Source organism: Astatotilapia calliptera, chromosome 18 (assembly GCF_900246225.1).
Source record: "Astatotilapia calliptera chromosome 18, fAstCal1.2, whole genome shotgun sequence".
Classification (NCBI taxonomy): Eukaryota; Metazoa; Chordata; class Actinopteri; order Cichliformes; family Cichlidae; genus Astatotilapia; species Astatotilapia calliptera.
The window spans coordinates 26815536-26827353 of record NC_039319.1 but is presented as its reverse complement, the minus strand read 5'-3'; the positions used below and the strand labels follow the sequence as shown (position 1 = coordinate 26827353).

General features: G+C 40.9%; 1 protein-coding gene across 2 annotated transcripts; it reads right to left on the bottom strand.

Moving 5' to 3' along the window:
• Positions 1-9: 9 nt before the first annotated feature.
• LOC113011082 (ETS-related transcription factor Elf-1-like) lies at positions 10-11608 on the bottom strand. Of its 2 annotated transcripts, XM_026150462.1 has the most exons (8): positions 11353-11608; positions 7369-7779; positions 7156-7273; positions 4279-4383; positions 4017-4157; positions 3853-3927; positions 3428-3623; positions 10-2298 (listed from the first exon to the last, which is right to left on the bottom strand). In XM_026150462.1, exons 2-8 carry the CDS (start codon positions 7426-7428, stop codon positions 1680-1682), a joined length of 1314 nt encoding a protein of 437 aa, XP_026006247.1. In that variant the 5' UTR covers positions 7429-7779; positions 11353-11608; the 3' UTR covers positions 10-1679. The 2 variants fall into 2 exon arrangements, with proteins under 2 accessions (XP_026006247.1, XP_026006248.1); XM_026150463.1 differs by lacking the exons at positions 7156-7273; positions 7369-7779; positions 11353-11608 and adding an exon at positions 6745-6968.
• Between the last annotated feature and the right edge of the window lie 210 nt (positions 11609-11818).

The window sequence follows — 11818 nt, the reverse complement described above, 5'->3', positions numbered from 1 at the left end:
AATGATGGATTTCACACAATGACAAATGTAAATTTATTTCATATAATAGACGATTAGCTTTAACATCACTGGACTGCATGAAAGAAAACACAATACAGCATAAAAAAAAACAAGCTCCATGGAGGGAGCTTGTAGCAGAGCTCACTCTGCTACAAGCTTACAAATCTATTAAGGTAAGACATTACCAGGACACACACTGAAAAGCAAGGGGCAAAAAACCCCAAAACAAACAAACATGGTTTAACAAAGTGAAAATAGTTCTGCATAAGAGTTCCCTGCAGGCACAGTTACTTTATAAGCATCTCTTTGCCAAGTTTAGCCTCTCAAAAAGCCAGCCTAACTTTCAGTCGCTTTTTTTTTTTTTTAATTTGGAGTGAGGTGAAGTTTGTAAGCCAGCTTCGTGAGCCTACGCTAAGACCGGCCAAAGAGAAAATAATAAACTAACAATTTCACTTTTACTTCTTGCATAGAGTACATAATATGTGCAGCACAAAAATGCTTTATAAACCTGAGGGAAGGAAAAAAAATGGCATCAAAAGAACAAGTCAGGCGCTTTCACAGGTATACAGTACACAAAGATCAGCCAAAACATTAAAACCACCAGCCTGGTAATATGTAGGTCTGCTTTGTGCAGAGATGCCGCTGCTGGCGCCTTCTGCAACGCTGAGCTCGATGCTAAACCCACGTGAATGCCAGCCAAACATTGCACTGTAATGAAATGACCAATGTTCACTTCAGCCAGCACAGTGGTTTTAATGTTGAGGCCCTACAGTGCGTAATAGACGCATACAGATAGAGGATTCTGAGTTTAATATATGCACTCATATATGGATAGCTAGTGCACAAGGGAAAAGCTAAATAGTAGCACTGTCATTTTACAGGAGGCAGGGTGGCTACAAGGCCACTTCACTGGTGATTGTCATGAAGAAAATAGAAAAAAAGAGTCCAATGGTGTCGATGAACAAATAATAAACAGCGCAAGTGCTAAAGTACTACTTTGAAAAAAATAACAGTGATCCCTTGTTTTCAACATTTCACAATGCAGACAAAAAAAGGCAGCAATCTTAAAAAACAACAACAATAATAATAACAATAACAATATGGAATGTTTTCCCTTATGATTACCAGGAATAGGATGGACTGACATCTTCAGGCACTTCAGAAGAAATATACAGCAGAGGTAAACATTAGTGCAAAGCCACTTTTAAGGCAAAGGAATGCTTCAGCACGTGATAGCATAAAGACACAAAACTAAACAACGTAGGAGAAAGTGAGAGCAAAAGGCAGAGACGAAGGGCACAGTGTGGTGATAAGATAATTGCTTCCAGGACACTGGAGCTGAAGTGCAAGCAGAGAAAGTGTCTGCAGGCAGTGCAGAGAGGCCAGAGATTCCAGTGCATGTCTGTCTTTGGTGTTGGTTTAACAAAGGGCTACACAGAATGACAATAAGGCGAAATGATCAGATTTCAAAGCTGAGAAGGTAAACTGCTGTGAGATTTTGGTTCCTGTCAGCGCTGCGAGAAAGCACTGATCTGTACTTATGATCTAAAATAATATTCTACATCAAAAGTCCCTTTGTTTTTAAATCAGCATTGTCATAGCAAAGTGCAGCCCTGTAAGTGGTCCTGAGTCAGTGGAGTGTACAGGCATCTGTGTGTTCAATAGAAAGTGGGCACCTGTTATTTGTATTGGTCAGAGCTAATCAGAGGCATAAGCTGTGGAGTTTTTGGTCCTGGGTGCGACTTTTTCTCGGGCATCTCCGGCGCACCTTTTCTCCCTATGGCTACCTCGGCAGAGGCAGCGGCCTGCCGCTCGCACAGACTCCCCATCAGCTGAGCCGTTTTGAAGACTGACGCATGACCGGCGGGTTTGAGAGACTGGACCTTTTGCAGGTTCTGGAGCGTGCGTAGCATCTCAGCCGACACGATAGGCAGATGCTGTTCCTGGATCAAACTGGAGCTGGTGGGACGCAGGACGGTGTCGCGCTGAGCTGAGGGCCTGGGAGCGGGCCTGGTGCGCTGTGAAGCGGGAGTGCGGCCGGAGACGGGGGACGATTTCTTTGGCGGTGGCTGAGAATCTTCCTGCTCCTCCGCTGAATGGTCACTAGACGATACGGTACTGTCAGAGTCGTCGCTCAAGCCTTCGTCGTTGACGCTGTTGTCATCGTGGTCCTCGTCGTCTTCCTCTTTGATGCCATCTCCATCGGTGATGTAAATCATGTCTTTGGGGAGAGAGGTGAACTGGTAAACGAGGCGCTGGCCTTCAACCTTATTCAGTATGCCTCTCTGGTAGTAGTACCTGCATGGAAAAAGCAGAAACCGACAGCTTTCAAACCTGCTACAGTTTTTAATTATTCACGTCTCATTTGTAAAATCTCAAATTAAAATGACAAAAAAACCCTTTTGTTTTTTGTCAAAAATATATTTTTGACTTTTTATCGATGCATTTTAATCCTGTCTTACTGAATACAGAATACCGTTTTCTTGGTGTACTGTGATTAGGTTCCATACCTGCCCCTTTCTTACTAGCCTAGACTGGATAAACAGTTGCATTTACATGCATAAATTAAAAGTTAAATGAGTTAAACTGGTTTAAAAATGAAAAAAGGTTAAATTAGTACTGACAAGCAGGATCAAACTCGAGTAGACTGTACAATAAGCTTCCATTTGATTTTATTAAGCACTACTATTTATTAGACCTGTCATAAAAACAAGAAAACACAAATATTTTGAAATCTGCCAAAAGTTTGTTTAAAACTACAAATGATATTGTTACGTGTTAGACAAACAGCAAACTCAATTCACCTTTTTATACCCAAATTTGGGGCAACACACCGGACTTTTCTGAGAAGCCGGGAACGAATCAGGCATATTGCTCAAGCACTAAAACTATTATTTATGTTCAGGAATGTAAGTAAATAAGCATTATTTGGCATCTTAATCAAAAAGTAACAACATTGTGCTCTGTTGAAAATTCATGACTAACAACAATTATTGTATTTCAGCATTAAAAATATCATTTTTAATGCTTTAATGCTTGTGTGTGCTCATAGACTAACATTAAAACACAAACATTAAAAAATAATTTTGCTAATTAACAATACTGCTAATTTAGTGGTATTCTAATAAATTTGTTAAACATTGTAAACTGAATGATTACTTCACACTCTTAAATGTGCCATTACTTGTACAAAGCCAAAGCTAGGAAACGTATTAATGGCTGTTTATGTCTTTGCTTTCAAGTTGTGCTTAATAAAACCCCCCCGAGTTAAAATGTAGGAAAATTAGCATAAATGACCTTAAAAGGCACTTTTGACATCTATGATTGTTCATTATTATTATTATTATTATTTATTTATTTTTTCAAATTACAGAGAGAGAAATTTCAAAGAACATTACAATTCTATCTGGGAGCTGCCGTGTTGTACCTGAGTGCTCTGCCCATTGTCTCATAATTCATATCTGGTTTGTTTTTGTGTTTGCCCCACAGCCTGGCCACTGCTTTTGAGTTGACCAGCTTGAAGATCCCCGCTTGAGGATTAGTCCATTTGATGTAACGAGGGCAGACTTGTCTATCTTGCAGCAACTCCATCAGGAACTGCCACAGGTAAAGGGTGTTTCCGCCTAAAGCGCATGAACGAAAAAGAAAAACAACAGATGAGATTTGGGTTAAATCACTTTGGTGAAGACCTACTTTCATAGCACGCTTCCCCAAAACAAGCACAGTTGCATAATTTTACTTGCAGAACTTGGTAGGGGTGAGGTGCACACACATTTATATCATTTCAGGTGCAGTCAGGTGACTTGTGCTGTGGCTTTATAGGGAACAAGGTCTTGCTCTGTTTGACAATACCTTTGTTATATTTGTCCTTCTTTACTGTAATTTCTGGCGTGGGAGACTCTGCTCTTCGATGTCGAGGTTTCCTGCCTGCACACACAAGCAGTCCAAAGTCAGTCACAAACATTTTACCCTCGAAATTCTAGCCGTACAAGAAGCTGAGCAGGAAAGTTACTGACTTTTCTTTTTGGACCGCAGCTGCGACGCAGGCTTGTTTCTGTGCAACGACGACCACTCTGACTGATTGACAGTTCCCACAAGCTCCTCCCCCACAACAGGAGTAGTGATGACATCGCCAAGCATTGGTAAGAAGGTCTGCGCTGCAGGGGTTCAGAAACAGATTTGCTAAAAAAAACAGCAGCACTGTAATGCCTAAAAATAAAATCTTGCACCAAAATAATCAGGAAACAGCATGCTCGAGGTGAACACAGCCGTGCTTACAGTAGTGTTCCAGGGAGAGGGTGTCAGCACACTCCATGTTGAGTAACGAGTCAGGAGAGACAAGCGTCTCCATGGTCTCTTCCTCCCCACTTTCACATGGCTCCACTACAAAAAATAACAACCACAAAGAATTATCAAAGAGTAAAACTTGTTTTTGTTGATGTAAAATTGGAGTGTGTCCAATGCAAATAGTTACAACTATATAACAGTGAGCTACTAAACAGCGTTTCCAGGTTCTCCTTAGTAACTGCAGATGTAGTTTCTATTTACAAACTATTAGGGTTTTTTTTTCTTATTGTTGGGAGAGGCATCAAAAACGTTATTGAGATAAAACTAAACAGGCAAAGTTTAGCAACAATTATAACGTTTAGAAATTTGGCATAAATGAATATGAACATCACGGCATTAAAAACAGACTGGACAGTTCTGTGGTAGAAGTCGAAACATGTGCTTTTGGACACTTGAAACTGTTGTCAGTAAACTCAACTGCTTTCTAGCCACAAAGGTTAAAACCACCATGCATATATATATATATATATTTATATATAAAAACCCTCAACATATTAGCAAATTTTAGAAAGGCTTCCGCTCTCTGGTTCAAGCTTACTCCTACATAGGGCTTTTTTACTCTAGTAGAGCACTTTATACATACATGTCTCATTCACACAAGTATTTTTTTCTATGGCAAAGTGCATTCTGTCTAACATTCACACGCATTCATACTTAGCTGGACAGACAACAACTTCAGGTTCAGTATCTTGCACAAGGGTACTTTGGCAACCAGACTGGAGCAGCCAGGAATCAAACTGTCAACCTTCCAATTAGTGGAAAACTACCTTCTGAGCTACAGTCACCTCTGTGACATGACAACAAAAACCAGCACATCTGCAAGGGCATCACTAACGCTGAGTCAGATAAACAGGTTTTGAAGGACAACATGATGACTAACAATTTTTGTTTCACCGAGACAATCCAGACAATGTTCTTCACATGTTACAACAGCGTGGATCACTAGTAAAAGAGGGTGGCTGTTAAACAGGCCCGTCTGCAGTCCAGACCCACCATCCATTAAAACATCTGAATACATTTTAAAATACAACACAGGCATCAAACTGCTGAAATCCTTTATCAAATTTCATTTTCCAAACAAATAAAAAAAAACAACAATAACATTTAGAGTGAATTCTAAACACTCGCAGAATGTTTACAGAGATTTTTAATGCATGAGTGATGGTTATATATGCTATATATAATAGATGTATATCTAATTTTGAGGGTAAATTATGAAAGACAACATTTCGAACTGCGTAATTCACATTTGGTTATCCAAATATAAGCTATTTATTGAGCTGTACTGATGTGAATAATTTTGATGATGTTTATATGTATTTATTCATTTGCTTCCTTTTGCAGGGTAAAATATATTTAATGAGCAGAATGCAGCATGGGTACATATAAGTACTGCTTATGCTCAAGCCAAGTCATGACTTAGTACACAAAGTTTATAGTTTATATGTGCTGCTTATGTGTGATGGCTGGATAAAAACAAACATCTGGCTTGTTTTTGCTATGCTGATTTCAGTTAAATAAAAAAAGGCTTACGTGACAGCAAATAATTGCACTCTGTTTTACACTTCCCTTCTTTTGGGAATGAAAAAAGAAGAAGAAAAACACAAATACATTTAATTATTATGCAGATGCTACAAGCTCTTCCAGCATTAGTTCACTTTCATTAATGTTCACATCAGTAGCAAATGAAGCCAATTCTATAATTAATTAAAAAAAAAAACTAGAATAGAAGTCCAAAGAATATTTGCCTCCAAAACACAGCCGGATGGAAGAGCACAGAGTAAGCTGGAATTCTTACAGACAACAAAGAGCTTAGTGAAGTGCAGCTCTTGAGTAAACTCAATGACACAGAGTCTCGGTCACCGACTCCAAGCAGTTTGACCTCAAGTGCTTTCCGTCCAGGTAAATAACACTGACAGACTCATATTCGGGTGCTTGTTAGCTTCACAACGACGCTGTGCTGTCTAACAGCTTACATCTCCCCACGTGCATGTCCTCGAGGCTAAACATGATCAAAAGGGAATCTGCGTGTGTGTGTTTTTTTATGCGCATCTTGTTTGTGTGTGTGATGAGCTGCCCGTGAAGAAGCAGTGAGCTAGAAAACATCTGCTAGCTAACAGCTGTTTTGTCGTGGACTCGAAAACACTTTCTGCCGTCGGGAGAAGCAAACCCACAGCCTGTCACAACAAACCGCCACGTTTAGAGAAACATACGAGATGGGCTGCTGTCCCAAAACGGTTGTAACGTTCAAGTAAAGTGTCTGTAAATTATCCACAAGTGCTGCTGTTACTGTGAGCTAAAGTTAACCGAGCCTCCTCCTCGCCATGCGTCGATTCAGCTGCTCCCTCCAACCTGAACACTGACGGAAATATAACCCGACACGGCGATATCACTTACTTTTCAAATGTTCGTGTGAGGAACAAGCTATAGCATGTGTGCTGTAGCTCGCTTTGACCACGTCTACATCCTAATATGATTCATTTAACTGTTGTTTCCCCCCCAGGAACAAGCCAGGAATGTTTTCTTTTTTTACTTCCTGAATTTCAGCGGAGGGTGGTCCATGTGCGCGAGGGGCAGAATACGCATGTGCAAAGCAAGGCTGTTTTTTTTTTTTTCAAAACCGCGAATTACTTTTAATTTTTTTAAATAAAATTTGAATAGAAACTTTCGTTTTCTTTTTGTAAAGAAAAAAAAAGAATTGCACCGTGTCGCAGACGACAGGGGATCTTCTATCATGAAATGTGAGCCTGACAGGTAAAGAAAGGCTGAAGTGAGTGCGTATGTCTTCGTGTGTGTGTGTGTGCTGACCTTTGACCAGCTGCTGGTGATCCTGTGACTGTTCACACGCTAGACCTGTATATGAAAACAGGTGTGAATGTGGAACCTGCTCTACAATCACCGCAGGGCAATCTGTGAAACCCCCCAGCTGCAGGACACAAAAACGGCATGAAATTAGACGACATCAGAAGTTTGCCAGCAATTCCACACAAAGAAGTTCATCACCGTCTAGCTCTGACTCACCTGTGACATGTTAAAGTGGTCACTGGCAAAGTCAAAGATGAGCTCTGACTGTTGCAGCATGGCTGAATGTCCCAAAGCACACGTACAAACTCTTAACTGGGCGAGGATAGCATCACAGCGTCTCCTTGAAGTCTGGTAAGAAGTGAAGAGGTCTGATGTGTTGTCGAATCAAGGCAGGTCCCGTTTCTGGAGACAATCCTTCCGATGAACACGCAGATAACTTGTCAGAGAACTTCCCCCTGGATGGGATGCAGCCTGCGTCCTTCCATGCAGCGAGGCTTGGTAGTGGTAGAGTGATGTGAGTGTAATTATTGACCAGAGATGCAGAGGCGTCACAGGAAGCGCTCACCCGCTCACTCTGCACCGGCTCTCAATGAGGAAGTGCTAAACTGTCCTGTGGTCTGACTGAACCTGCCAGAGAAGAACAGAGAGGCACACACAAAAATATGTGGGTGAGGTGGGGGAGTTGAAGAGCTGTTAGAGTCAAAAACAAACACCATGACCACACCTGCAGACGCTAAAATTAGGCTGTGAACAATTTTACTTTTTTGGGCATTGCCGAACATTTATTTATTTATGTGTTTGAAATGTCTCTGGTCTCAGATGCAGAGAAATGAACATCGTAATTTGCTTCCCCCCTCTGTCACACGTCTCATTCTTTTGCTCTTATCTGTCTTCTAAACTGGGCTAAACCAGCAACAGGAAGGAAGCGTTTGCAGTGAAATGTGTGTCTGGGCTGTGTGTGCGGTGTGAGTCGAGGGGGTTGGTTGGGTGGGTGACAACATCATGTCTTTGCACAATGTTCAGCTTTTGGCTTTCAGGGCCATTTTGTGCACATTCCTCACGACATGACCGTGAAGGGGACGTTTAGCACAAAATTGCAACCCCCCACTCAACTCCTTTGCATTACTCCCTCTCATTCTCTCCCAGTTGCTTGTTTTTCTGTCCCTCCTCTTGTATCTGGCCATCACAACATTGTTAATTCCCTTGAATTCCTTTGTCTTCCCTTTGCTTCTAATGCCACCCCTTCTCTTCAGTACTCGCTGTTTAATAATTCCCAAGTTTCGGTTAACCTTTAAGCGAATTTAGCAGTACAGCTGCCTCCTCCTGCAAAATTCTACCGTGGGCTCCGAACACTGTTGCCACTCCGTCACTTACCTTCAGCATCATTGTTCTGAAGATCATCCCAACATTTAGGTTTTGTGGCACTGTGACCAAATGGCTTCAAAGATAATCCATTCTAAACATTCTAACCCTGTAAATCCTCTGTAACCTAAATAGTATCGCAGGTCCTTTTTTTTTTCTTTTTCCTTTTTAAATAGATGGAGAATGTGTGGGTTTTCTTTGTCTTGGTGTATGCGTGTGAGAGATAGAGGCAAAATATGTTTGGGTCAGTTATCACGCAGGAAGCACAGCTCAGTTAGGAGGCACCGCTTCCTGAGTTCCTGCGCCAAACCACTGCCAGCATGTCTTTGCCAGCAGTGGTCCTCTCATTTTCGATTTCCTGTGATGTTTGCAGCCACTTGGCACTCAATGATTTAGGTGGGACATTAGCGAACTGGGGGATAGTTTACTCCCAAAACCAAGAGAAGTTCAAGAAGAAGTCAGCAAGGAAAAGTAGTCCTTTTTTGTTCATATGTAATATGCATCACTTGATGTTAGGGCTGGAACCAGCAGTTTAGTAACAAAAAATTAATATCACCAGTATCACTCTGTGAATTGTAAAAAATTTTTAGTACTGTGTTTTTCCTACAGTAAATCATACATGGTATGTTGTTGTGGCTTTTTAATGACTGTGCCTGAGTTCATTTCAGTTCAATTCAATCCAAGTTTATTCATATAGGAGCAAATTACAACAACAGTCACCTCAAGGCACTCTGTCCTGTAATTTAAGGACCCTACAGCATTAGAAAGAAATCCCTGCAATCATACAACCCCCTAGTGGCAAGCACTTGGCAACACTGGAAACAAAAAACTCCCTTTTGACAGGAAGAAACCTCCGGCAATGAAGGGCAGCCATCTGGAACAACTGGATGAGGGGAAAGAGAAAAGAGAGCGCAAGAGACAGACTATGGTGGAAAGTGCCAGAGTTTAATAATATTTTAATTATTTGAATGCATTAATTTTAGATTAAATGCACTCATCTCAGGGTGAGGAAAGAGGTGAGTGAAGAAGAAATGCTCATTACATCAAACCTGTAGGAACCACAAGTAAGCCTGCAGTGTGAGAACAGCAATAATATGATACTTTGAGGTCTGGATTTGACTGTGGTATCCTGTTTTATTATAGTGTTACGTCTTGGCAAAGTTACCAATACAAATTTTGTTATCAGATAGTTTTTTGTGCAAACACAATTGCAATAGCATTAAGCCTCATTTCAATATTATCTTAGAAGCTTGCTGTGTCTTTGATCACTAAGCCATCTAATGGTTGCATAGCATGTGCTGTTGACTTGTAAGATGACTAAATTAACAATTACTTTGAACAGACATTTGTAGCACTCGGTGCTATAATTTTATACTGTAAATTAGCAGAATAACAGTAACAGTCTAAAATAATGCCATTTATAAATAACATTTCCATTGTGTTTAATATCATTTTAAGCAGAATAAATAGAGTTTAATGTCCTATTATGACATATATTAGTAATATAGTTGATGTAAGTTAATGTTTTTTTGATAATGGACATTTTAGTATGCAATGTAGTTAATGGCGAGTTGAATTAGTCATTCTCTAACATATTTCAAGATGGTTTTATTTTCAAATTATTATTACTATGATTAGTTTTTTTTACATTTTTTTTTTTTGCCTTTTGTAGCCAAGCTAAACTGCATAATGAACATAACTAATGGCTTTTTTGTACGTCCTAACCTGCAAGTCTGCTCTGGTTATACAGCATGGCAAGTTGCCATGCTTGCGTAGTTCCAGTGAATACAAGTGCAAAGTACAAAACATGAAGACTGCAGCTTGCATTTTCTGTTCTATTGAAGTAAACAAGGCGGTGAAGTTTCACTCGTCACACCCCAACAGAACACATTAAAAGAAACATTTGTCCCTTCCTCTCTTTATTTTTTTTTTAGTAGTAGCCACCAGGGCCTTGCCTTTGTGCTGCCACATGTATACGTTCATTGTTACCGTGCCCTGCAGCCTGCAGTCTCTCACAGTATGTGGTGTTCATCAGCACTCTGGTCACATAGGTTTGTCTCTGTGGCCTCTGCACTGGGATCTGAGTCTGTGAAGTGGCTGCCAGGCCCCTAAGGACACTGATAAGCCCCCCATAACATTCATTCCCCAGTTTACGTGTGTGTGCGCATGAGAGAGAGTCAGAGACTGAGATAGAAAGCGTGCGGGTGTGTTTGACAGAAAGGAACAGTGTTATATATATGTGTGTGCGTGAACTAGGCCAGGCTGATAACAGCATGGTAAGAGAGGCAGCAGCTGATAAGCCCCTCTTGTTGCTTGGGGTAACCAGGCCTTGTTAAATGAATGCAGTAAAATATGGTCTGCCAGAGAACAGCAGAGGTGGTCGCAATACTGTTTTTACAATCTCTCTCGCGTGCAAACGTGAGTGGTTTAGCCGTCACTGAAAGTAAATCATTGGAAAGGTATTTCTTTCTTTCTTTCTTTCTTTCTTTCTTTCTTTCTTTCTTTCTTTCTTTCTTTCTTTCTTTCTTTCTTTCTTTCTTTCTTTCTTTCTTTCTTTCTTTCTTTCTTTCTTTCTTTCTTTCTTTTAATCTACATTTTCTGGCACAGCATTTATAGAGAGTCAAACAGCCGCGCTCAAAACCCTACACTCTCTGAAAAGTACTTTCACTTTCTCTTCAGCACATGTCATGCAGCATACAGTCATACACCCAAACGTCTTCTAACATTTTCTTTTGTTATATTTAGTTCTTTTTTTCTTTTGGTCTTTTTTCTGTGTCTCCTTTCTATACTATACAGAGTAGTAGGCCTGTTGTATGGAATAAGAAGCAGTCTGCTTACCTTTGTGTTTACAGCTCGTGCCTGTATGTGACAGAGCAGCAGCTGCCTGCAAGATCCAAGAGGGAAACGGAAATTGTTCTCATTACTTTTGGCAAACACAGAACCTTCATCTGCTTACAGGCGTGGGATCAGTTCCCTCCTGTCAGTGTCTAGCCACCAGAGAGAGTGCGTCACGCAGACGTGAGATCACAGATCAGCGTAGATCACGGTGATTTTTTTTTCTTCTTTTTCTAGTCGTTGTCAGTTCACGCTTCCTCTTTTCATTTTTCCAGAGAACTGAGCCCCCCCCCCCCCCCCCCCCCCAAACACACGCACCCCTCCCTCCCCTCCCATGCTGCGAGATCTCATTGGTTACCTGTGTTGTGAGTCAAGGTAACCCATAGTGACCATTGTCAGTGCAGAGCAAATGTAAACACGGGTGTATTTGCAATGTAAAGCAGCAGAGAGCCAAGCAACCAATCTGCAA

Bases quoted from the DNA above. Each gene is read 5' to 3' on its own strand.
- LOC113011082 (XM_026150462.1), bottom strand. From the start codon at position 7,428: ATGCTGCAACAGTCAGAGCTCATCTTTGACTTTGCCAGTGACCACTTT. The intron at 3,928-4,016 runs GTCAGTAACTTT...TTGTGTGTGCAG, and splicing joins GCTGCGGTCCAAAAAGAAAA to GCAGGAAACCTCGACATCGA. The intron at 3,624-3,852 runs GTATTGTCAAAC...CATGCGCTTTAG, and splicing joins GAAGGACAAATATAACAAAG to GCGGAAACACCCTTTACCTG.